At 41.3% G+C, this 27,162-nt stretch overlaps 2 protein-coding genes across 5 annotated transcripts in view; one reads left to right on the forward strand and one right to left on the reverse strand.

Annotated features, from left to right (window-relative positions):
* The window catches only part of hpca (hippocalcin), a 119,603-nt gene extending 116,923 nt beyond the window's left edge, over positions 1-2,680 (forward strand). For both annotated transcript variants that reach the window (XM_060942028.1, XM_060942029.1), the window contains exons 4-5: positions 1,888-1,993; positions 2,087-2,680. In XM_060942028.1, coding sequence (XP_060798011.1) covers positions 1,888-1,993; positions 2,087-2,184 — 204 coding nt within the window. In that variant the 3' untranslated portion in view covers positions 2,185-2,680. The remainder of the gene's footprint in view (positions 1-1,887; positions 1,994-2,086) is intronic.
* Positions 2,681-4,442: 1,762 nt separating this feature from the next.
* tmem54b (transmembrane protein 54b) lies at positions 4,443-27,094 on the reverse strand. Of its 3 annotated transcripts, XM_060942030.1 has the most exons (6): positions 26,949-27,094; positions 19,764-19,954; positions 19,249-19,308; positions 13,215-13,406; positions 8,587-8,718; positions 4,443-5,225 (listed from the first exon to the last, which is right to left on the reverse strand). In XM_060942030.1, the coding sequence occupies exons 1-6, from the start codon at positions 26,959-26,961 to the stop codon at positions 5,007-5,009; spliced, it is 807 nt and encodes a 268-aa protein (XP_060798013.1). In that variant the 5' UTR covers positions 26,962-27,094; the 3' UTR covers positions 4,443-5,006. The 3 variants fall into 3 exon arrangements, with proteins under 3 accessions (XP_060798013.1, XP_060798014.1, XP_060798015.1); XM_060942031.1 differs by lacking the exon at positions 19,249-19,308; XM_060942032.1 differs by lacking the exon at positions 8,587-8,718.
* Between the last annotated feature and the right edge of the window lie 68 nt (positions 27,095-27,162).

A 27,162-nucleotide genomic window follows, 5' to 3' on the forward strand; every position in this document is an offset into this window, starting at 1 on the left:
CGCACAGAAAGGCCCTTGCCGGCCATGGGGCTCGAACCCAGACCTTCTTGCTGTGAGGCGACAGCGCTAACCACTACACCACTGTGCCACCCCATTATCAACATACCGTATAAGTATAAAATAAGTGCTGCCAGGTGAGGTTTTTTTGCCTGGTAACACTTGTTTTTTTTTTTTCTATATTTCCATGGCAACCAATTCAACCTAGGAAAATTTGGAGTGGGGTTTCATGTGGGCACTGGGGGGATATGTCGTCATCTGATGACACTTGTTTTTTCTGGCAGGAAGGAAGGTCTGCCTGGGGTGCATGTAGTTTCTACCCAAATTTGCATAATTGCAATTAATAATGAAGATATAATAATAATAATTTCAATTTTATATAGCGCCTTTCACAAACCCAAGGACGCTTTGCACAGGAGTTACCAAAAAAAATTTAAAAATGCCACGCTAGGAAGAGTAGTGTGAGGTAAAGAGAAAAGTTTTCAAGTTAGCGTTGAAGGAAGAGAGAGTGGAACAGTCACAAAGCGATTATGGTAACGAGTTCCAAAGTTTAGGAGCAGCAACACTGAAAGATCTGCCACCCATAGATGCCAGTTTAAAACGTGGAACAGTCAGAAGTCCACAGACAGAAGATCTGAGGGAGCGGGAGGGACAGTACAAATGAATTAGCTCACAGAGATAGGAAGGGGAGAAACCATGAAGAGCTTTATAGGTTAAAAGCAAGATTTTGTATTTGATCTGAGAAATAACTGGCAACCAACGCAGTTGCTGTAAAACAGGAGTGATGTAAAATATGGAGTAATTAAGCCCTAACAAACAGTTTCCACACAAATTGCTTCTTCTCCCTCAACTCTTCACCAAGTTTGATTCTTTCTGGCATGAAGGTAGGGGTACCTAGGGTGCATATAACTTCTATCCAGATTTGCTTAATTACAGTTATTAATGAAGTTATGGACTAATTAAGCCTTAATGAGCAGCTCAACAAAAATCGCTTCTTCTCGGTCAATTCCTCACCGTTTTGGATTCTTTCTGGTAAATGGGTCGGTATTCCTAGGGTGTTTTATAGCTTCTATATATAGTGTATATAGCTTGCAACATTTATTGTGCAAGGTGGCCCACTTTAGATCGTTCCTTCTGGACTAGACGGGGCCGGAGTGAGCTACGCCATCATTAACGGTCTCGTTATATATTTCATCTCATCTCATTATCTCTAGCCGCTTTATCCTGTTCTACAGGGTCGCAGGCAAGCTGGAGCCTATCCCAGCTGACTATGGGCGAAAGGCGGGGTACACCCTGGACAAGTCGCCAGATTATCGCAGGGCTGACACATAGACACAGACAACCATTCACACTCACATTCACACCTACGGTCAATTTAGAGTCACCAGTTAACCTAACCTGCATGTCTTTGGACTGTGGGGGAAACCGGAGCACCCGGAGGAAACCCACGCGGACACGGGGAGAACATGCAAACTCCACACAGAAAGGCCCTCGCCGGCCACAGGGCTCGAACCTGGACCTTCTTGCTGTGAGGCGACAGTGCTAACCACTACACCACCATGCCGCCCTCGTTATATATTTGCTATTAATTTATATTTGTTATCTACAACTTTCAAGTAAATAAGTGTCAGATTTTGAAACCCTATGGCTAATAAAGTTTATTATTATTATTATTATTATTATTATTAATGGCACACAGATGTTATGATATTATAATAAAAAGGCAAACGAACACAAAACAAGTGAACACAATCAGGCAACAAACCAAAAACAGGAGGATGGAGCGGAGAACAGAAACCAAAGCAATCACGAGCACGCAGCAAACCAAATACTAGTGCTGTTATTGCTGTGTAACACTGTTCTCTGTAATCTTTATGTCTCATGTCACAGGCCATCTATAAGATGGTGTCCTCGGTGATGAAGATGCCTGAAGACGAGTCCACACCAGAGAAAAGGACAGATAAGATCTTCAGACAAATGGACTTGAACAATGATGGTAAGATATGAAGCCGTGTGCGTATAGCTTTAAAACGTTAAATTTTTTTTTGTATCCCCTTCAAACTCTTCCCTTCTTGCTCTCTCCACCCAGGTAAGCTCTCTTTGGAGGAGTTTATAAAAGGTGCCAAGAGCGATCCGTCCATCGTGCGGCTGCTGCAGTGCGACCCCAGCAGTGCCTCGCAGTTTTGAGTCTTTTAAGAAACAGGCGCTCTGTGCATGAAGGTTCTCGTCTTTTCATTGTTATTTGTGTTCCAGACGGAAGAGTTTTAAGAGGAGGAAAAAAAATCGCATCAGTTTTACTTTGTTTTCTTTGAGAAGGGACAGGCATGCATCCGAAGAACAAAGACGACACCCGCAAAGGTGTCTTCTGTCTGCTGCGCTTCGTCTGTCCGTGTCTGTGAGGCTCAAGGAGCGCTCGGCTCACGCCGTTTAGCCACCATACTCCAGGCTCCTGGTTTTGGGAAGGAACATTCCCTGGATATCGTGCATGCACTCCCACTCTTCCCTGCCCTCAGCTCTCTCTCTCTCTCTCTCCTGCCCGAGTCTAGCAATCCTGTTTTAATTTTGTTCTCCTTCCTTTTTGTTTTGTGTGTGGGTGTGCACACTATAAACACACATATAGAACATATTAGATGGCTAGTATAGATGCCTTTTTACTCAGACAGTATTATGTAGCTCATGTAAGTATCCAAATCTCCCCCCCCCCCCCCCCCCCCAAAAAAAAAAAAAGACCCTCCAGTAGACAGTGGACTGATGGACTGGATGTTAGGATTTGTTTGCTTATAAGTTTTCATTTAATACAAGAAGCTTGCAGATCCCGTTGTTTAATTTTGCTTGATTTTTTTTTTAACCTTTGGTTTTGTACATATGTATTGTTTCCTTTAAGGTTATTTATTTGATCTGTTTTTTTGTTTTTGCACGTGGAGATTTTGTGAAACTTTGATTTCATCTGCGTGAAATCATCAGTGTCGTGTCATCTTCAGGTCTGCAGCAGGAACCCACCGGTGATCTTACTCTGACTGAGCTGTGCCGAGTTTCCCAAAAGCATCGTAGCACAAAGATCATCGTTAAATGGTCGCGCGAGCAGCACGATGAACACTCTCTCTCTCTCTCTCTCTCCTCTCCTAGTTAAGATGCCCTTAGCGTTAAGAAGGCTTTTGGGAAACCCACCACTGATCTGACGTGTGCTTATGACATCACCGATAAGGGTTTGCAGAACTTGGAAGAAATGTTTCATGACCGTAGTATTATAAGATTTTTATCTGCCATTCAGATCCATATCTTTATCGTACTAAGGTCATGATTTGCATCAGGAAAAAAAAAAAAGTTTCATGGTGTTTGGAATCGGATACTTGTAGCACATGCGATTCGAGGCGCTCTCTGTGGATGCGAGTGTGATGTGCGGATGATTTGTGTATGTGTGCACTAACTTTATAGTATTACTTTGTGTCAGTATGTTTTTGAGATAATACTGTGTGTTTTTTGAGCCCCAGATTTAAGTGGCAAATTCCCCTACCTCCTGTACTTCAGGTCGAACCTGAAAGTATCCACAACCATCTGCTAATCGGTTCCATAGTCTAAACCAATCCGACTCTCACCTGCATTCAACTAACTATTCTCAGAAGGCCATCCTATCATTTATAAAAATGCGTAGCCAACAGTTTTGTATTCACGACTAGTGTTCAAGCCGAAGCTATCACTAACTCACGAGAATACTTTTTTCTTTTTCCTTCCAACCCATAATTTTTTTAAACCTACCTGCAGCTGGTGTGTTCTGTTTAAGAAAGTATTCAAAAGTTATTTCTAAAATGGTGGAAAAGATTTATGATCATCCATCACTCTTACCAGGAAATACAGTTTTGAAAAAAATCTAAAACAACAGGTTATCACAGTTAGCGCTAGCTAAGGGCTTATTTCCACTCTTGATTGAAGGCATATATGAAAATATCACTGCTTTCATCTCTCGACTTGGTGTCATAACTACCGAGAGAGAACTTTTATCTCCCCTCGGCAACATTTCAATCCACCTCCTACGTTTTTGTGTCTGGTGATGGAGTGTCAGGATCTCTCGTCTCACTACAATCCCAGCTTTTGTCTTGCTCTCCAACTCCTTGCTTCCAAATTTGTACTGTGACTGTCCATGCCTCTGGCCCCTTATTGCAATTTCTTCTTTTATGTTGCATGAAAAACTCATGTGAAGACATCATGATTGTCCCGTCCTCTTTGCTGAAATTGATGATGACAAATATACTTACGTGTTTAAAACTTTTGTCTGGAAGTGTTTTCTGCTTTTAGCATCATGAACAGCGGCAGTGTTTTATTTGATAACATTGATCCAGGTCATAGGGTTACATTATGTTATGGGGTGGTGTTCATTCATGGGTCAGACCGTTCACACATTATTAAAAAGGTTTTTATTAGAGATCAAGAGCACAATCAGGTCACTGAAGAAAAAAAAAAAAAAAAAACACACACTGAAATCTGTTCAGCATCTAATCTTTTACATGTTTAAATTTAAAAAAAAAAAAGCACACAAACTCATTTTAACCTCACTCTCACACCTTTTAAAGGGACACTCATTGATGTAATTAATTCCCTGTTTCTTTATGCTAACCATCACAAAGTGCCCAACCTGAACACTTAATCTTAACCCTCAAACAGCTCTTGGACAACGAGGACTAGATACAATATCCCCACTTCTCAAAAATGTCCCAACTCCATTGGTTAATGTGTTCTAGTCCTCAACGTGTCTCATATGCACACCAGGCACCATGCCAGACTAAGTTTCTCCATCCTGCATTTTTCTCCCTTCATGAAAAAGCACTATTAAAGTGTGTTTTTTCATATCATATCAAATCAAACCAAACCAGCAGACATGGCCTACACACGTCATCGGTAAACTCTTCTGGAATGCACCACTTTTGCCCAGCCACGCACTCCAGTTGCGTTTCCTTCCTCGGCCCTGTTCGAAAAGGACTCAAGTTTGGTCAAAGTAATACAAAGGCTTCTAATTAGATCCAGAAGCTGGCCCTGTTGAGTGAGGCTCTGTTGAATTGAGATGATGAGGCTGCTCTGTTCTGGGCCGAGCGGCTCGAGCTGTATGGCCGAGACGCTCGCAGCAGCTCATGCTGTTCAGGGGGACATACTAGCTCATGGTCTCTATGGTAACGGTGGGGTGGTGGGACACTGTGGGGGAGCACTGGGGGCACAGCTGCTCTGAGGGTCTTCACCTGGAGAGGGGGGGAAATAAAAAAATAAATAAATAAAAATAGCCTTACAGTACTGCTGCAGTATGAGTCATACATCACTGGCTGTGTACACGCCCAATTCCTCATCCACACTGAAACACCACTAAAAACAGTGTGCTAGATGGGGTCAAAGCAGGCACCTTGTTCATCAAGATCACACAGAAAATATTTAATTGGTTCCTACAGATGAAATTTAGGAGTTGTTATACATACAATTAATCGAGATCACCACCACTCACACTGGCAGGTGGCACACACACGTGGAAGTAATTAATCCCAATTGTTTGTAGTCACTAGATTCATGTCACTGATTAGACACTCCTTCAATGAACCAAATTTGGTACATAAACATCAAGGAATACCTCAAAGGAAAATCTTTTTTGAAGTAGAAACAAACGGGAGTCATTTTAATGCCACACTTGTAATGTTTATTACCAAACGTGCTTCAGAAATCTAATTACACAGAATGAAAACCTATTCAATTAGGATAATCTTCTGATGGCACTCGCTAGCAGACATTTAGAAAACCCATGATTGCTGTTTCTCATCTGTTGTGCATCAGTGTTGGGGAACTGCAGGCAGGTTGAGCCAAGAGCAATGATGCATCCAACAGAGCAAATCACCATGATAGGAAATACTGTCTACCCCCAGCTTCTCTCTGAAATGTGGCTGTAGCCAAAAACTCAAGCATGCCCAATTCTCACAAATCCAAGTGCGTGTGTGCCAACTTGGATACCAACTGATCCACATAACGGTTTCTGAAGTGAGAAGGTCTAATCCCTGATAAACCTCTCAGAGCTCACAGCTAAGAAATCAGTTTGGTCCTTAAAGAGGGCACTGGGTTCCATTCGCCAACAAGTCAAGAAAATCCATGCTACATTCATTAACGTGCTAACTTGGTTAGCCTTTTGAGACGCAAACCAAACCACAAACTTAAATGTAATTAGCTACTTAGAATGTAGTTTTATTTATTCTAGCCACATTCACTGGGCAATGAGCAATCGCATGCTCAGATTGGCTCCTCTACTACTAAGCCATCAGCTCGTATACCATGAGTAGAGAAAAACAAAATGGTGGAGTGTGTTGCTGAACTAACCGAGGACGAAATTAAAAAAAAAAAAAAAAAAAAAAAAAGTGTTCGATGGTAAGAACATTTTTTTCAAGAATCATAGCATTTTTCACAAATTGCTACTGTCATTTCACCAGTTTGTTTACATTAAGTGAAATGATCTTGGGCGTTTTATCGAATTTGCAAAAAATAAAAAAAAAAAAATGCTCAGTTTCTCAAAATCCAGTGCATGAGTGGAATAACTTGTATCCAATCTCATCATAAATGGCTTATAGCCATCAGCTCATGTGCGACTCGATTTCGTGGAATAACTTAAACCTAGACACAAAAACAAACTTTGATTTCAGTAAATCAGTTATCAGCAATAACAAGCCCATATCTTCATAAAGCTGTCCTGAACCAATGCACTGTAACTCCAAATTCATTTTCTAATGCTGGTTGCTTTGCATACAGTGGATATAAAAAGTGTACACACCCCGTTAAAATGACAGGTTTTTCCTGATGTAAAAAAAATAATGAGACCACGATAAATAATTTCAGAACTTTTCCCAGCTTTAACGTGATCTATAACCTGTACAATTCAATTGAAAAACAAATCTGTTAGGGGGGAAAAACAAACACCCGTACAATAAGCTGGTTGCATAAGTGTGCACACCCTTAAACCAATACTTTGTTGAAGCACCTTAGGATTTAATTACAGCATTCAGTCTTTTTGGGTTGGAGTCTATCAGCCTGCCACATCTAGACTTGGCAATATTTGCCCACTCTTCCTTGCAAAAGCGCTCCAAATCGGTCAGATTGCGAGGGCATCTCTTGTGCACAGCCCTCTTCAGGTCACCCCACAGATTTTCACTCGGATTTAGGTCTGGGCTCTGGTTGGGCCATTCCAAAACTTTTTTTGGTGCCATTGTTGTGCTGAAAGGTGAAAATCCTCTTCATCTTCAGCTTTCTAGCAGACACCTGAAGGTTTTGGGCCAAAACTGACTGGTATTTAGAACTGTTCATAATTCCCTCCACCTTCTTTTGGTGATGCACAGTGTTTTTGCACTAAACATACCTTTTGGAATTGTGGCCAAAAAGTTCAACCTTGGTTTCATCAGAACATAACACATTTTCCCCACATGCTTTTGGGAGAATTGCTGTATTTATTTTGCAAAATTTAGCTGGGCCTGGATGTTTTTCTATGTAAGAAAAGGCTTTTGTCTTGTTCCTCTACCCTACAGCCCAGACATATGGAAAATACAACTGATTGTTAGATGTAGTACACAACCGGTACTTGCCAGAAATTCCTGCAGCTCCTTCAGTGTTGCTGTCGGCCTCTTGGCAGCCTCCCTGACCAGTTTTCATCTCGTCTTTTCATCAATTTTGGACGGACGTCCAGTTCTCGGTAATGTCACTGTTGTCCCATATTTTCTCCACTTCTTGATGGCGGTCTTCACTGTGCTCCATGGTATATCTAATGCCGTGGAAATGTTTTTGTACGCTTCTCCTGACTGATACCTTTCAACAATGAGATCCCTTTGATGCTTTATAAGCTCTCTGTGAACCCTGGCTTTTGCTGGAGGCTGCAACTGAGTGAACGTCTGAACTTTATCTGGGGTTAATCAGAGTCATTTTTAATTGGATGGCAGGTGTGAACCCAAAAAGACAGACAATGCTGCATTTAGAACTCAAAACCTTGATTTCTGTAACAATTTGTTCACCAAGCCTACAATTATAACAGTGATAAACAATAGATTTACGGAGAACTCTGGCTGGTATTTCAAATAGGACACACAGCTTATTTTTAGGGGCCACAGTATGCAACAAGGTGTTACACACGCACACCCAATCCAAAGGCTTTTAATTTGAGAGAGAATTATCCAAATTAATGTGTGTAAATAACATTCGTCTTTTGTGTCTCCATTCACTCACACAAGTCATAAAATTTATAAATGAATATTTTAAAAATCAAGTGCAGGAAGTTCTAAGAAAAAGGTGCAAAATTGGTCGGTATTGTAAATCAATCAGACAAAAGGTACACAAAGTGCAGTCTCAGTGGCATGTTTTTAAGGGCACTATATGTGGATTTGCTGTATGGAATCCCAGTTCAGCTTTGACCCATGCACACAATTTTTAACTGACTGTAAAAAATCTTACATGAGAATAAAACCAATGTGCTATATGCTTCCTTTGATCATGTTGTAGAAATAAATTGCTTAACCATGCAGACACATAAGGAGGATCATGAGCAAGTTGCACATGATTGGTCACATATTCCACAGTGTTACACACCGGACTGGTCTCGCAGTGAATTCTTGTTTTGCGGCGGATTAAAGCAATGGACACGACCCAGCAACGCCCCGAGACCGCCAACTCCACCACACTCATCACGATCAGCGGCACCCACAGGATCAGAGTGGTACCCTGAGAGCACAGACAGAGGAGATGGCTTACTGCGTGCATGCCCACACATGATAGCAAGGTTTGATGAAGAGTGGCCACTACGTGCTAGCAACAATTTCAGCCATAGTGCGAGCAATCAGCTCACATGGGGCTCAGCAATATGAAGTGAGCAGAAGAGGAAGGAATCATTTCACAGTGATGACAAATAGACTCAATATAAGAGCTGGATGTTCTGTGAGGAAGAAGCTGCTGTGAGAACGCGTGCGTGCGTGCGCACGCACAGGTTACTTTAAATCATACTTTTTGTTAGGGGTTTTATTGTTCCAGTAGATGCATCGTTTTGTTAAAGGATCATGAGTAAATGTAAGGCACGAATCATCGCCAGGAATGATGCACAGTCACATAAGCAGCATTTTACCTGCAATATTACAAATTCAGTTCATTTATTTATATAGCACTTAATGGACATGGTCACAAAGCATCTAACAGAAATCCAGATAGGGATTTAGATTTATTAGAATCCTAGCAGGATAGTCTAGTCAATTAAAAAATAAATAAATAAAAATACTGGCACCCTTTTAGAAAATTAAGGCCACATGTAATAAGGGATATTTTGAAAGTTTTGAAGTTAAAATTGGGGTGTCGAACATACATCTGTACCATCTTGATAAAAAGGTTCTAATCCAGCCAAACACACCCCACACATTCTAGTCGAGTCACAAAAATAAATAAATTTGAGTCAAGTCCACTACTGATCCGAGTCGAGTCCAACACTCCAACTGCACCATTTGCCGGTGGCTGTTTCAGCACCATTAACATTAGTTTGTTCCTGAACATGATGTATGAACAGGTGAATGTGCATTCTCTGTCAGTAGTGCGAAATATTCTGTCAGAGATGGCTGCAAGTGCAGAAGGTGTGTTTATTAATACAAGAGAAGACAGGTAAACAATCCAGAACAGCAGGCAAAATCGTTAAAAAAAAAAAAAAAAAAAAAAAAGGCAATAGGTCGAGCGAGGCACAAACAGGCTATCGTAGACGCGGCAGAATCAAAGATGAGAAACAGGAAATCAGGGATCAGGAAACCAAACAAGGAACTAAGGCTTGGTAATGTGTCAGCAACACAACTCAATACTTCGCAAAGTAAGTGTGTTTTCAGAGTTTTTATATAGGTGCACTGATTGCGCCTTAATCCTGTGCAGGTGCGAGTCGTTTACGGTGCACGCGAGAATCCGCTTGGTGCACGTGTTGTCCGGAGCGCGCCCGAGAGTCTCTGATGCACGCACCAAGGTGCGCAGGGATGACACTTGCACTAAATTAGTACAAAATTAACGTAGATATAAATATCTTATGCCAAATTATTAATCGCATGTTACCCAAAAAAAAAAAATCTGAGTCCTCATCTCCATTTTCCAAGTCAAGTCATGAGTCCTTAAAATCAGGGCACGAGTCAGACTAGAGTCTGAGTCCTAGACTCAAGTACTACAACACACACACACACACCAAAACAAACTAGAACTGTGAGTAAACTCATCTCATTATCTGTAGACTACGGGCGAAAGGCGGGGTACACCCTGGACAAGTCGCCAGGTCATCACAGGGCTGACACAGACACAGACAACCATTCACACTCACACCTACAGTCAATTTAGAGTCACCAGTTAACCTAACCTGCATGTCTTTGGACTGTGGGGGAAACCGGAGCACCCGGAGGAAACCCACGCGGACACGGGGAGAACATGCAAACTCCACACAGAAAGGCCCTCGCCGGCCACGGGGCTCAAACCCAGACCTTCTTGCTGTGAGGCGACAGCGCCAACCACTACACCACCGTGCCACCCGTGAGTAAACTCACTATAGAATACTCCCCGCTTACAAGCCGGTCATCATATATTGCCATATGTAAGGGAACAAGTTAAATTCTCCCCTTTGAAACATCGGACCGGGATTATTTTCCTTCATGCACATCTTCAGGTGGTATACTGCAACTGTGTAAAGTTGCATCAAAATCCATCAAACCATTTAGGAGGCGTTGCGCTTACAAGACACGTGGACAGACGGACGGACAGGGTGATCCTATATCTTCCCCCCCAACTTTGTTTGCGAGGGGTATAAAAACCAAAAACATACCAGAATAAATACATACAGAATCTAAAATTGTCTTGTGGACCATAATTGAAAGATAAAAGGCCAGTCTGTTATTCCACTAGGGGGCAAAAAAGATCAACTTAAAAAGTCTCCTCTCATCTCATCTCATCTCTAGCCGCTTTATCCTGTTCTACAGGGTCGCAGGCAAGCTGGAGCCTATCCCAGCTGACTACGGGCGAAAGGCGGGGTACATCCTGGACAAGTCGCCAGGTCATCACAGGGCTGACACATAGACACAGACAACCATTCACACTCACACCTTCGGTCAATTTAGAGTCACCAGTTAACCTAACCTGCATGTCTTTGGACTGTGGGGGAAACCGGAGCACCCGGAGGAAACCCACACGGACACGGCGAGAACATGCAAACGCCGCACAGAAAGGCCCTCGCCGGCCACGGGGCTCGAACCCGGACCTCCTTGCTGTGAGGCGACAGCACTAACCACTACACCACCGTGCCGCCCCTACTTAAAGTCAGGGCCATAAATTCAAGTTACTGACAAAATATGCTAATGATACAATTCTTCATTAACAAGCTGAAAATTTGACACATGATCCCAATTATGCAAGGCACTGTGTGGTAAAACCATAATATGGAACATTAGCAGGTTTTTTGGTAAGTCAGTCATCGACAGTCTCGTCAACCGTTTTGTTTTGGTCCATGTTTAATTGGCTTATGCATTAAGAATTATCTTTCAGATAAATGAACACATTCAAGAGGAGATGGCAATGGGTTATATATTTACTGAACTAATCGTTTTGGCCTGGCTCACTTGACATTGGTCCAAGTGTAACGTTGCCCATCACCTAAAATGAGTTTGCTAAAACATCATGGTATCGGTTTGACTGTCTTTTCATAAATAAAGGTACCAACCTTTATAACTCTGCCATTTCAAGTGTTTATGCATTATTTTTTAAATTTTATTTGCAGTACCAGACAAGTCAAAGGTCATCGGTCTCATATTGAAAAGTTTTGATTTTTCCCCCCTCTGTGATGGACAGATTGCATACATCTCCCAGTCCAACTAAAGTTATTTAAAGGGGTACCAGATATGATATATACAGTTGCTGATGTGACAAAGTAACGTATTCTTAAGTATTCTATCAAATTTATATACTAGAAAACAACGAAATATCTTGGTAATTGTAAATATAATAGTCGGTACGCTAAATGGCACAAGAGTCGCCATTTTTAAAAGACCGTGACGTCAGCCCTACCCACTGCACTAGGAGAGAAGCGTGTAATCATGGCGTCGGGCGCATCAAGTGAAAGTGACAGCTCTGTCGAATCATACGAAGAGATCCCGCAAAAGACACGTCTGGAGGATCATTATGCTTTCCATCGGTCCTGTTATTGCACCCGAAAGCAACACACTGTGGCATTGTGTAGCCGATCACTTACAATTCATCCTACTTTCCGATTCACACGTGCTAGTCCCAACCTCAATGAGCCAACACAACTGGGCACATACATACGTCATGAGTGTTACGCAGAGAAAATGAACGTGCATTCTGATTGGATAAAATTAATATCATGGCGGGCTATTCAAACTGCGGAAATAGTTTGCTCGAGCTACTTTCAAAACACTATAACTTTCCAACCTTAGAACAAAAAACTTTAAGTCTTGAATAAGGTTCATTAATGTGTGTTTTATTGTTATATTTACTCTATATATTGCCCTCTGTTCCCTTTTAAAAACACCTATGAATGAATTTCTTTGCATTTACACTCCAACAAAACTGCCACATTTATATTTGAGAGAAAATACCATTAGTAAGAAAAAATAAGGCACGAATTTTGTTAAAATTCAAGTATTGAGAGTTTATGGTACATTATTGGTTTTGCCCCTTGAAAGGTGCCAATAATTCTGGAGCCCGTGTATATGTAAATGATGTCCCAAAGCAAAATCCAGCAGTCACACAACTAAGCATTCAGGGATACTGCAATGCCTCTTTGTATAATGGATTAAAAATAGATAGATTTACTTTACTGATCCCAAGCTGGGATTTTTTTTAATGCGTAATATATACTATAACAGAGATGATTTTCCCCTCTTTGCATCAGTAAAGCAGATAAAGAGTGAAATATGAAAATCACCACCACCCTCTTCCCAACAGTTAAAATCAGGACCTCCTACTGTGCGAATTCTCCTCACCCAGTGCACTTCTAAGCCTAGACCACACGGCCTACTTCAGCCAAATTGGTTCACAATCGACACCCACGATCACCATATTATATAAAGAATAATCACGAGTTTACCTTCACTCTACTGGACAAATAAGATTACACACATGAATATGAGGGGACAAATAATAAATCCCCACAGTGATCTACTGTAACTCCAGACTTTACAGTCTGACCAGGGACTCACATAAATGCGTGTGGGGTCAAAGGGACACTCAAAAGTGATGCTGAAGTAGCTCATTTCATCAGGTAGTTTGCAGTGGAGCAGAAGGCCTTTGGTGCTGTAAATTAACGTCCAAACCAAAGCGACCAGCAGCCCAACGACTGAAGCAGCAGCCAGCACGCCCCCTGCTGCACTCATCACGCACACCCACCATATCTGAACAAACAAGAGGCAGGAAGGTACAAAGAAAATGAGTGAGGCAGCCTTCGGCTATTACACACCAAAGATTCAAACTTATATTCACACATTAGTACCAAACTGATTTAAGTATCCCATTAATAGATCACTTTTTTTTTAATGCCATTATAAAAACTCTTATTAAAGGAGAAGTCATTTTTAAACTTGCTTTATTTCTTAACATCTTATTCAATTATGTCTTCGGTTTTAGTAACCTTATATCGTGACTCGTATTGGCAACTAATCGCAATTAAACATTATACTTATCGGCCTTTAGCCGTGTTGAATTTAGTTCGTTTGGTCCACGGCAGGCGTCGCTTATCCGCGCGATCTTCACGAGACTTCGAAACGTGAAGTGTCAGCGCCGCCATTTTGAAAACTGTTTTCCAAACGAAATATTGCACAAAAACGAGTTTAAATGACGATTACTGCCTACTTTTTTCAAACTTTCCTGATTGCTATCAAAACAAACAAAACTTCCAGCTTGATTACGTCAGCATTCGAAAGAGGGCGCGCACGTCTTTTGACAATGTTGGCAGATGTTGGTCACTTTGATTTCCGCTGCACGTTTTACTTCCGTCCTACGATGTCTCGCACAGGTCTCAACGAATCTCGTTTACGGCCATTGCTTTGACATATGGACTGATAGATTACAGAGCGTATTTCAAACACTCAACTTGCTATAGCGGCGACAAAATAGCAATCAAAAACACATTCCTATATTTAATAAAATGAGAAATAGAATTTAGATTTTTTTTTTTAGGGTGTTTTCACACCTGGTCCCCTTTAAAGGAACCAGACTCGGTCCTCTTTAAGTGGACCAAAAAGTGGACCAACAGAAAAAGAACCCAGTTCTTTTTGTGTTCACACTGAATTTATTACAAAGAGGACTGGGTTCTCTTTCTGGTCCAGTTAAGCTTTGATGGGGCCTCAGTCCTCTTTCTGTTCACACCAGGTCCTCTAGAGCCCTCAGACCCCCAGTGCATGGAATTCTGGGTAATTTTCTCTTGAATCAAAATGTCTGCTGCCATGCTTGCCCTGCTGTATTCTTTGATCAAAATAGTGCGGATTAAGGAAAATAAGTTTATTCCAGCGGCTGTGGTAAGTTCCAAAAGGAAGTTGAGTTTCCCTGCTACAGTCCAACTACGGCAAACGAAGAAGGGTAAACTACAGTGAAAAAGGTGAAGTGAACCCGGTGCCCTTTTTGTTCACAATGCGCAGATTAGGTGAACCGTACCGTTGATTTTTAGCGAACTGTACTGAGACCACCTCCTGAGGTGGTCTCAGTTCGGTTCGCTTTAAAGGGGTCTGGGTACGGTTGAAGTGTTCACATATGCGCAAAAAATGCCGAGTCATCGACCTGAGTTCGGTTAGATGGCTGAAAGGGACCAAGTGTGAAAACACCCTTAAATTGCCTTCAGTTTTCCTTTAACAACTTTTTACTGGGTCATTTAAACATATTAAAACCTGGTCAGCTGTCCATCCCAGTGGCGTGTTTGGCAACAGATGGGCTGGTTTGAGCATTTCAGAAACTGTTGATTTGAGACTTCTGTTGGATGTGAAAATCAAGAGTTTACACAGAACGGTGCATAAACCAAAATCATCCAGTGAGCAGCAGTTGCTTCTCTGTTCACCACAGTTGTGAAGGAGTAACAAGTCTTTACATACAGTATCACCAACATCTCAAGACTATTAAAACATCAACACTTTCATATTTACCATATCACACCACAATACTCTACACGGTCAGTACTTGTCTTCAACAATGTGCAATTATTGGTACTCGCACGTCACTTTTTCCAATGTGCAATACTGGCACTTGTGCTACACCCCCTCCCCACACTACCCCACCGAGACAATGTACAGTGTCTTGCAAAAGTATTCATCCCCCTTAGTGTTTGTCCTGTTTTGTCACATTACAAGCTGGAATTAAAATGGATTTTTTGGAGGGTTAGCACCATTTGATTTATACAACATGACGACCACTTTAACAGTGAAAATTGTTGTTTTATTGTGACAAAAAATAATTAAGATGAAAAAAAAAAACAGAAACCTGAAGTGTGCATAGGTATTCCACCCCCCCCCAAAAGTCAATACTTTGTAGAGCCACCTTTTGCTGCAATTACAGCTGTAAGTCTCTTGGGGTATGTCTCTATTAGCTTAGCACATCTAGCTACTGGGATTTTTGCCCATTCCTCAAGGCAAAACTGCTCCAACTCTTTCAAGTTAGATGGGTTGCGTTGGTGTACAGCAGTCTTCAAGTTATGCCACAGATTCTCAATTGGATTGAGGTCTGGGCTTTGATTAGACCATTCCAAGGCATTTAAATGTTTCCCTTTAAACCACTCCAGTGTAACTTTAGCAGTATGTTTAGGGTCATTGTCCTGCTGGGACGTGAACCTTCATCCCAGTCTTAAACCTCTGGCCGACTCAAACAGGTTTTCCTCCAGAATTGCCCTGTATTTAGTGCCATCCATCTTTCCTTCAGTCCTGACCAGCTTTCCTGTCCCTGCAGATGAAAAATATCCCCACAGCATGATGCTGCCATCATCATGCTTCACTGTAGGAATGGCGTTCCCAGGGTGTTGGGTTTGCGCCACACATGGCATTTCCCATGATGGCCAAAAATATCAATTTTGGCTCATTTGACCAGAGAATCTTCTTCCATGTGTTTGGGGAGTCTGTCACATGCTGTTGGGCAATCTCCAAACGCGTTTAAGCAATGGCTTTTTTTCTGGCCATTTTTCCATAAAGCCCCGCTCTGTGGAATGTACAGCTTAAAAGTGGTCCTATGGACAGATACTCCCATTTCCGCTGTGGATCTTTGCAGCTCCTTCAGTGTTCTCTTTGGTGTCTTTGTTGCATCTCTGATTAATGCCCTCCTTGCCCGGTCTGTGAGTTTTGGTGAACGGCCTTCTCATCAGGTTTGTAGTGGTGCCATATTATTTCCATTTGGCTATAATGGATTTAATGGTGCTCCGTGGGATATTCAAAGTTTGGGATTTTTTTTTTTTTTATAACCCAACCCTGATCTATACTTCTCCACACCTTTGTCTTTGACCTGTTTGGAGGCTCCTTGGTTTTCATGTTGCTTGCTTAGTAGTGTTGCAGAGTCAGGGTCCTTCCAGAACAGGTTAATTTATACAGACAGACACCATGTGACCGATCATGTGACACTTTGATTGCACACAGGTGGATCTTAATCAACTAATTATGTGACTTATGAAGTGAGTTGGTTGGACCAGCTCTTATTTAGGGGTTTCATACCTATGCACGCTCCAGATTTCGTTTTTTTCCATCTTAATTATTGTTTGAGTCACAATAAAAACAACAATTTGTACCATTAAAGTGGTTGATGTGTTGTGTAAATCAAATGTGCTAACCCTCCAAAAATCCATTTTAATTCCAGCTTGTAACGTGACAAAACAGGACAAACACCAAAGGGGATGAATACTTTCACAAGACACTGTATGCACATCTCTTAATTATTTCTATTTTCACTTTAATGTTATTTCTATTTTTATATTTAGGACTTTGAAATTTTTTTATTGCTATTCTGTTAAACTCCTGCAGGGCTCCAATGCTGAAAGTCTCATTTCTGGTTCTTATTTCGTCCAACGCATTTCATTGCAAGTTGACCCTGTGTTTACATACACATGACTAATAAAACTGGCCTGAGTGGTTATTCGAGTTGTCATTGCCTTCTTGTCAGCACCAGTCAGTCTTTTTCCTTTGGCTTCTCAACAGCAAGGTGTTTCTGCCCATATACTCACTGGATGTTGTTACACCATTCTGGCTAAACATTAATGGACTGTTGGGTGTGAACATTCCAGAAGAGCAGGAGTTTCTGAAAATCTCAAACCAGCAAAACCAACCAACCATTCCACAACCGAGGCCACTGAAATCACATTCTGCCCCCCCCCCAAATTCTGATATTTGAATGTGAACATTAAGTTCTTGACCCATCTCTACATGACCACGTACTGATACCACCTGATTGGACCACTGCATGAATGAGCAGGCATTCAGTTGTTCCTAATAAATAAAGAGTGGCTGGTGAGTACATGCCTGCATGCACACAGTTCAGGAATAATCACAACAGTATTAAAAATATTATACAGTATACAAAAATTCTCTGCAAACTTAATTACAGAAGTTCACTGCAGTAACTCCTTGGATTTTTCTCTTTGTAATGAATTATTTTCTATTCTATGTAGTGTCTACATTTGCTTAATTTAACCCGATACGCCACCATTATATTTCCCCTTTTTTAATTAAACGGACATCAGCTGATGCCATTTCATGTTCTTGTTTTGCCATACTCTTATTTGCACAGTTTTTACTTTATTTACATAGATAGCTGCATTTCAATGCAAAGGTGCTACATAAAGGTTGTCTGTGAAGATTCTCAGTCATCCAGGTCATAGTAAACTGTGGGTGGTGAGAGAGCGCAACTGGACTTGCTTGAAGACGTTTCACCTCTCATCCAAAAGGCTTCTTCAGTTCTATTCTGAACCAACAATCCATTGATCACCCCAACGACACTCTCTAGGCTGTTCACACCCAGCCCCCAGTGACCCACACCAACAGGATGACTCAACGACACCTTAGGATTGCTTTTCACCCATGAGACGATAAATACCTGATACTCCCCATTAGTCAGACAGAACTGAAGAAGCCTTTCAGATGAGAGGTGAAACGTCTTCAAGAATCTTCAAGCAAGTCCAGTTGCTCTCTCTTACCACCCACAGTCTACATAAAAGGTTATTATACTGACTTGTATATACACAACCACAAGAGGGCGACAGCACCAATAAAAACAAAGAGCACACGTAAATCTGAAGAATCTCTCTCAAAAGAATAATATATCTGCAAGGCTGTGTTTTTATGAACAAGATGTTTTTATGCAAGGCATTCTCGGAAGGGTTCCTCACCATTCAAGGAAGAGCCAAGACCAGTGGCAGAATACATAATTGAATTTAAGGATCAGGAAGGTCAGCAATTGAAATTGCTGTTAACACACACACTCGGAGCTCCCTCTTAAAGTGAGATGGCCTTTCGATTTCATAAAATCGGTGAAATTTAGTTCCCTCTGAAATTTGGTCATTGTGATATGTTTATTTCTGTCATGGCTCACAAAATATCAGGCCATCCTGTGGCTGGGAAGTTATCGGAGATTCCAGAGCAAATAACGTGCATGAAATCACTTGCTTCATCCAATCAAGCAGACAGAGGAAGTCCGATGCGCAGATTTACCTTCGACCATGCACTGACCGGTACATCATTTTGTCTCTAAACGAACAGCTGATCACACCGAGGTGCTCACTAACCGTCAATATTTATTAGTTTGGTCCTGCATTTCCTTTCCTTCTCGTCTTTTCTTCTTGCTTTGTTACTGTAGTCAGTCTTTCATGTTTCGTTCGCACACTCCCATTTTTCTCTCCTGTTTCAAATTTGTATCCCACAATGGCTTGACACGAATGGGGAAAGCCCACCATGTGATGCATGACGTAGTATCTTGAATTGGGTCATGGTGAAGCAGGAAAAAAATAGCAGGGAATTTAGGGCCATGTGGCCCTAAATTCGTTAATTGTTCCATTTTAAAACAAACTCAAATTTGGAAGTCTGTGATTTGAATTCAGTAGCTTTCGTTCCACTAAACAAAAGTAATTGAGTGTCAGGGAAAATTTCTTCTTATGACCTACACTTGAAAAATTTGAAAGGCAGTCTACCTTTAAAGCAAAGAAGAGAGCATGTAATATTATTAACTAGAGCTTGAACAATCAGACTGAAAAGAACAGATTCCTTCATTCAGACTTACCAGGACTCGGTTCTTCACATTTCTAGAAAGGACTATAGTGAGAATTCCAACTAAGATTCCCTGTGGAGATATTAGGGAAAAGAGATGAAGGATAAAGCAAACTGTGCATTTCCGTCAGATTTATCCTTTTGAAACTGAACTGCATTAGAAGGTAACTACCTCCACCCCTGCAATAATGGTAACATGGTGGTAGTTATGCATGACCCAGTGAGCACGAAGATGATAAAAAGGTGTCCATCATCATTAGTGGGACTTTTAGATGTTAGCCAGAGTGAAAGTTTTTAAAATACATAGAAAAAAAACAGCTATATAATGATTATATACAAGCCATCCAACTTAGTCTAGACTCAAAAACATGTATTTAGAGACCAAATCAATGCATCAAGGATCTGACAACAAAGTCACCTTACGGTCCTGATTTCATTCAGGCCATACTGGCCCAGTTAAGGACGTCTATTGACATCTTTGTGCTCAATGGGTAGAGATGGAAGGGTTTTTGCTCTAGCATGTCTCACCACAAGGCCAGCTATTAGAGCCAAAATGTTGGGGAGGGTGTACTCCAGCGTCTGGATGTTATGGCCGACATGCCTCAACACTGTGCCATGGACCAGCGCTGCCAACAGAAAATTCACATGGCCCACCAACACCAGACACAGGCCCATCTTCATTAGAGACCGGGGCTCCTGCCCACTGGCACAGAACACTCCTGAGACAGAAAGACATGCACAAGTTGTTAACTGCTACAAACTCACAGACGTTTAAAAATAAAAAAGTTGCAGCATTTTCAACTTCATCTTTATCTATTACACTAGTAACGCATGGACAGTTAGCAGAATTTGAAGGAAAGTTGACTCCATGAAGTCCAATGGCAGTTCCATATATAAAACATTAAAAAGTGTAACACAAATTCAAAACTATTGTTATCACTCGTAAAGGTCTTGGAAAGTGACAGACATGACTGAATTCTGCTCTCATGCAGTTTTGAACACTGGAGCAGAATCATTTATGTGCAAACGCTGTCTGAATTTCCTGGAAGAAAGAGACAGAGTTACCAGCTGTGTGTTCAATACAGTGGCAAAGAGCATTTTAAAAGATGCAGTGTCTGGATCAGACAGCCACTTCAAGGACTGCTTCAAATCAAATCTGGCACCAAGTCAGTAACATTAAATAGCTTGCTAATCACAAAAGCCCATTTGTGGTGATGACTGAAACATACCAGAAAACCCAGAAAGAAAGGAGTCACTTTCAGGGTGAAGTAACGAGTTGGTGGCAGACATGGAATCAATAAGCTGGAATCAATAAGCTGAGGCCTCAAAAAAAAAAAAAATCAAACGAGATTGTCAGTGACGGCGTAGCTCACTCCAGCCCCGTCTAGTCCAGGAGGAACGATCTAAAGTGGTCCACGTTGCACAATAAACGTTGCAAGCTATATACACACACACACACACACCCTAGGAATACCTAGCCTACCTATTTGCCAGAAAGAATCCAAAACAGCGAGCAATTGACCGAGAAGAAGCAATTTTTGTTGAACTGCTCATCAAGGCTTAATTAGTCCATAACTTCATTAATAATTGTAATTAAGCAAATCTGGGTAGAAGTTATATGCACCCTAGGTACCCCACCTTCATGCCAGAAAGAATCAAAATCGGTGAAGATTTGAGGGAGAAGTAGTGACGTGTGGAAACTGTTTGTTAGGGCTTAATTACTTCATATCTTCATTATTAATTGCAATTATGCAAATTCAGGTAGAAGCTATATGCACCCCAGGCAGACCCAAGTTCCTGCCAAAAAGAAGGAAAATTGGTGAGGAATTGAGAGAGAAGAAGCGATTTTCGTGAAGTATGGACGACGCTGGACAGATGACACATGACGGCATAAGCTCATCACCTGTTGATTGGATGAGCTAGTGTCCTCCAAAAGAGCCCTCCCTCTAGTGACTAGTCAGCCTCCGCAGTCTTCATTGGAGGAGCGCAAGGATGCAGTCACTTCTGAGTAACTCGTCTGTACTGATAAATATTTAGTAGTAGTTACCACCATGTTCAATTCATGACTCACCCCGTTCCTTTCATGGAGTATGTCCCCACTAATTTGTCACTTTTCCCCCCCAGTGGGTTTCTTCTCTCTTTGGCAGAGACAGATATCTTTACAATATTCATGAATACTTCCTAGTTCAGAAGACGAATGGCAGAGTCTGGCCATTTCTAAATTTGAGAGGGGAGCTGGTTCCTAAAAATCCTTCCTTTCCGCATGCTAACATCAGATGCCTCATGTTGTGGAACCACAATACTGGTTCTTTTACGGTTTACCCTGTAAGGACAAGCATTTTAACTCAAAAAGGTCTACCATTTAGCCTCTTGGCCATTGGTGATTTTGAAATGTAAGCAAGCAGCCTTTCACCCCTCCTAATTTAACGATGGTGAGAATCATCTGGATAACCTATGCTACATGAGGAATCAACACACCTTAGGACTAAATGGAATGGAATGGTGTTTGGAGAGGACTGTTGTACTTGGGCTAAAGCAAAGCATGTCGTCACCACTGAACAGACGACTAGGATCAACGCTAGTTTGTCAGGACACATCCAACTTCCTCTCATAAGTACCCTGCAGCACTTGGTCTCAACATGAACTCGGAAAAGCTTCTTCACACAGACACCAATTACACAATTAACAGACACTAAACATTTTAATGAGTTGGTAAGGTGCAGGAAGTCTGTGCTACTGCTATCTGGAGCTGCTCACCATGCATTACCAAGGTTCTACAAAGTTAACATCATGCTTCGCTTTAGTCCAAGTGCAACAGTCATCTCCAAACACCATTTCATTCAGCATAGGTTATCCAGATGATTCTCCCCATCTTTATCAAATTATGAGGGGTGAAACAGAGTGCCAGTTACCCATATACCTGGGGTTCTACAAATAGATCTGCAGAACATCTAGGGTTCCTCATTATCCTGGACCAGTAAGAACTCAAAAGACAGCAATGTTTATTGCAAATATTATGTCTAATGATACTTTCTGGTATTGTTTAAAAAGGTATGCATGTATGCAGACACAGAAGACTGTATACAATTCATCTTCACTGCATCTGGCAGTTATGTGGGGGTTCATAAAACCAGTTACATACATTAATTTGTCACATAGATCACATAATGACTGGGGAAGAATAAAGGGCAAAACCCCAATTGATTTTCAACCCCTTTGGCATAGATTTTTTACACCGGATGCCCTTCCAGACACAACCCTCTCCAACCTTTTCGGACTTGGGACCAGCACCAAGCATGCACTGGCTTGTGCAACCCCAGCAGCTGAGTACTTTAACCCCAACCTACATGTCTTTGAACCATGGGGGAACCCCATACAGACACGGGGAGAACATGCAAACTCCACACAGAAAGGCCCTGGGGTTCAAACCCAGAACCTTCTTGCTGTGAGGTGACAGTGCTAACCACTACACCACCATGCCACCCCAATTACTATAGTTTGCATTTCTTTTCTCAGTAAAAGGAAAGGTATCAAGATTGTTGGTAGCAGTCATCCATATACTCCAGACAAAAAGTATTTATTTAAAATACTAATACAAAGCATATATGCAGAACCATGGCCTCACTTTTTGTTTATAAATGCCTTGAGACCTCAAGAATGGCATAAGAATAGTTAACTGTTAATAAATCTAATATAGTAATTTTTACAATTAAAGTGATTCATATAGGTAGCGGTCTGAGTGAATGACCTTGACGTCACAGCAGGAAGTCTATCGGTCTCATCACCATTTGCGCTATACTAAAAAACAGAGCTGACTGCAACTCCAATCCTCCATTTTGAGCTAATTTATTACCATGCCACATAGATGTGTTGCTGGCGGGTGCAGCAACATGACAGAAGATGGATTTATGTTGCATTCATGGCCCAAGGATGTTCAAACTGCAAAGATTTGGCAAACTGCAAAGTTCTTGGGCACATTGGGCGGCTATGAAGTGGTCTCTCCTCTGCACATTTTACTGAGGACTCGTACGAGACCGCTGATCTGTTGAGGAGCGTTGGCTATGAGCCCATATTGAAAGAGGGTGCAGTACCAACAATTAAAGGAAAATAAAACTATAAGAAAAGGAAAGTAAGCTCAGCTGCACCAGTTCTCCCGAGCGTGAGCCGAGGATTGTTGCTAAAACCTGGGACGGAACGGGACATATCGCTCAGGCAGCAACCTCCCTGCGGTTGTTGCCAAAACCGGTGATGTCCCGTCCCATCCCGGGTTTTAGTAACTGCCTGTGCCGAGCAGTAACGGCAGAGTACTCAGTATGGAGAACGAGTGGACCAGCCGTCTGATTTCTCCGCTGGATATACAACCCCGATTCCAAAAAAGTTGGGACAAAGTACAAATTGTAAATAAAAACGGAATGCAATAATTTACAAATCTCAAAAACTGATATTGCATTCACAATAGAACATAGACAACATATCAAATGTCGAAAGTGAGACATTTTGAAATTTCATGCCAAATATTGGCTCATTTGAAATTTCATGACAGCAACACATCTCAAAAAAGTTGGGACAGGGGCAATAAGAGGCTGGAAAAGTTAAAGGTACAAAAAAGGAACAGCTGGAGGACCAAATTGCAACTCATTAGGTCAATTGGCAATAGGTCATTAACATGACTGGGTATAAAAAGAGCATCTTGGAGTGGCAGCGGCTCTCAGAAGTAAAGATGGGAAGAGGATCACCAATCCCCCTAATTCTGCGCCGGCAAATAGTGGAGCAATATCAGAAAGGAGTTCGACAGTGTAAAATTGCAAAGAGTTTGAACATATCATCATCTACAGTGCATAATATCATCAAAAGATTCAGAGAATCTGGAAGAATCTCTGTGCATAAGGGTCAAGGCCAGAAAACCATACTGGGTGCCCATGATCTTCGGGCCCTTAGACGGCACTGCATCACATACAGGCATGCTTCTGTATTGGAAATCACAAAATGGGCTCAGGAATATTTCCAGAGAACATTATCTGTGAACACAGTTCACCGTGCCATCCGCCGTTGCCAGCTAAAACTCTATAGTTCAAAGAAGAAGCCGTATCTAAACATGATCCAGAAGCGCAGATGTCTTCTCTGGACCAAGGCTCATTTAAAATGGACTGTGGCAAAGTGGAAAACTGTTCTGTGGTCAGACGAATCAAAATTTGAAGTTCTTTATGGAAATCAGGGACGCCGTGTCATTCGGACTAAAGAGGAGAAGGACAACCCAAGTTGTTATCAGTGCTCAGTTCAGAAGCCTGCATCTCTGATGGCATGGGGTTGCATTAGTGCATGTGGCATGGGCAGCTTACACATCTGGAAAGACACCATCAATGCTGAAAGGTATATCCAGGTTCTAGAGCAACATATGCTCCCATCCAGACGACGTCTCTTTCAGGGAAGACCTTGCATTTTCCAACATGACAATGCCAAACCACATACTGCATCATTTACAGCATCATGGCTGCGTAGAAGAAGGGTCCGGGTACTGAACTGGCCAGCCTGCAGTCCAGATCTTTCACCCATAGAAAACATTTGGAGCATCATAAAATGGAAGATACAACAAAAAAGACCTAAGACAGTTGAGCAACTAGAATCCTACATTAGACAAGAATGGGTTAACATTCCTATCCCTAAACTTGAGCAACTTGTCTCCTCAGTCCCCAGACGTTTACAGACTGTTGTAAAGAGAAAAGGGGATGTCTCACAGTGGTAAACATGGCCTTGTCCCAACTTTGAGATGTGTTGTTGTCATGAAATTTAAAGTCACCTAATTTTTCTCTTTAAAATGATACATTTTCTCAGTTTAAACATTTGATATGTCATCTATGTTCTATTCTGAATAAAATATGGAATTTTGAAACTTCCACATCATTGCATTCCATTTTTATTTACAATTTGTACTTTGTCCCAACTTTTTTGGAATCAGGGTTGTACTTGCCTCAGCAGCAATATCTCACCCTTATGTGGAAGAAGCAAATGAACAGAGAACCGAACAAACAACTGAAAGCCAGATTGCTTCAAAACAATCGACCACAAGATTGGCCTTCAAGAAGCGAGAACACAGACGGGTAAGCTCCGAATCTCATTTAGAGACAAAAACAACACTCATTGTTTACCTGCATTTAGATTAATACATGTAACTTGTATTGTGTGTTTAAGTTACCAGTATAAGATTATTTAATTTGCTTCAGAACGCGATTGCCTCATTTCATCTGATTATTTAATTAGTCTTTTACCTTTTATCAGTGAAAATGCATGCATGTTGCATAAGTTATAACACCTATCCTGTTTTAATGAGAGTCAACCCACAATCAATGAAGTCAAATCAGTCTTAGTTGAGCAAGTCGGTAATGGTATTTCTTACTTTCACCATAAATTTTTATTTATATGACTTTGGTCTCTAGCTGTCAAAGGCCTCGGACTTAAAACTGGTTACCGCTGTGACGTCACGCACTCAGGGCTGGCTGGCTCAGCGGGGCAGCTCGAATGCCAACTTTGCGGTCGATTTTAACTCTCAAAAATATATATTTTTTTCTTCCCATTTATGCAGCATACAAGAGTCAAGAACGGAGATACTATCCACTCAAATTTATTTAAAAATAAGAGGTTGTGTGTCTCCTTGAAACTCAAAGAAATAAAACCTTCAATTCTACTTCAACACAAAATATAGAATTACCTGCTTGTGAATATACTTGCATCTCACCGCTAACAACAAACACGCTTATATGGTCTTTAATGATTGGTTATACATTTAGACAGAAGCTAAATTAGTGGTTTACCGCACAGACTGCTAAATATAGAGACAATAATCGGCTATTAGCAGCACAAACCCCCCCAAGAACAGCTCCATTTCTTCAAAACATGCCCTCGTACTGTAGGCCTATTACAACTGGAACTTAACATGAATGCAAAGTAACTGGTTTGTTGAGTAGACAAACAGCTGACACATCAATTCAAAAACACAATAAGGAGAAAATTCTCAACAACTACCAACTTAAGTTCGAAACCTTTCATTAGAAGGACTTGAATCAAATTTTACATTTCATACTTGTCAGAAATGAGGCAGAATATCTCCCATAGCCCATTGGGTAAAGCATTAAACTGCCAAAGTGAGATTGGGTGGATCATTTTCAGTCCGTTGTCACAGCAAAGTTTGACCCAGAAGTCCAGTACTGATCACACACCGAGGCAGGGGAAAGACCGCTGCATCAAAAAATGTCATCTCTATTAATAATTACACACATTCAGTGAACAGTGTGGTCTTCATCCTGAACAGAAAGACTATGAGTATTAGAAGAACCATGAAGAGCTGGGAATTATTAAATCCATTTGGAGGAGAAGAGAGACTATAAGCATTTGTTTTGGTGCAAATGTTGTAACACAATCATGGCATAGAGCAAAGCGTAGTAAATTAATCAGAACACAGATGCAGATGATACAGCACTTGCCTAGAATAAATCAAAACACACAATAAGGTGCGAATAAACTTTAATCAACTTGGTTTAAAAATCTGACCCAGAACCATAAGAACTTTCTTTTTCCCCCCTGAAGGTACTCTAAAATTGTATTGTTTACCCTTTTGTGATCAAACTACCTTCAGCATGACTACAGCACTTCATCTGAGTGAAGATGAAGGAGTCATGTTCAGATCCCACTATCCACTCTTTTATATCTGGTGCTCACCTGAGTGATGCATTTTATCCTGTATCTTCAGTGGTATTTAAGTCATCTTTAAGTATAAAGTTATACACAAACTTCCTGCACAACAACGGAAATGTACATATGAGACTCCACACCTAACCCGGTTCAGCAGCTCAACAAGCGCTGAATGCAGGTGTGCGCATAAATAGTGCGCATGCGCTGAAAGACGCCTTTCTTAAACACCAGGCAAGAATGT

Source organism: Neoarius graeffei, chromosome 16, assembly GCF_027579695.1.
Source record: "Neoarius graeffei isolate fNeoGra1 chromosome 16, fNeoGra1.pri, whole genome shotgun sequence".
In the NCBI taxonomy this organism is placed as follows: domain Eukaryota; kingdom Metazoa; phylum Chordata; class Actinopteri; order Siluriformes; family Ariidae; genus Neoarius; species Neoarius graeffei.

Coding starts and splice junctions, on each gene's coding strand:
- tmem54b (XM_060942030.1), bottom strand. Junction 19,309..19,763: donor CTCTAATAGCTGGCCTTGTG/GTGAGACATGCT, acceptor ATATCTCCACAG/GGAATCTTAGTTGGAATTCT. Junction 13,407..19,248: donor ATGTGAAGAACCGAGTCCTG/GTAAGTCTGAAT, acceptor TTGTTTGTTCAG/ATATGGTGGGTGTGCGTGAT.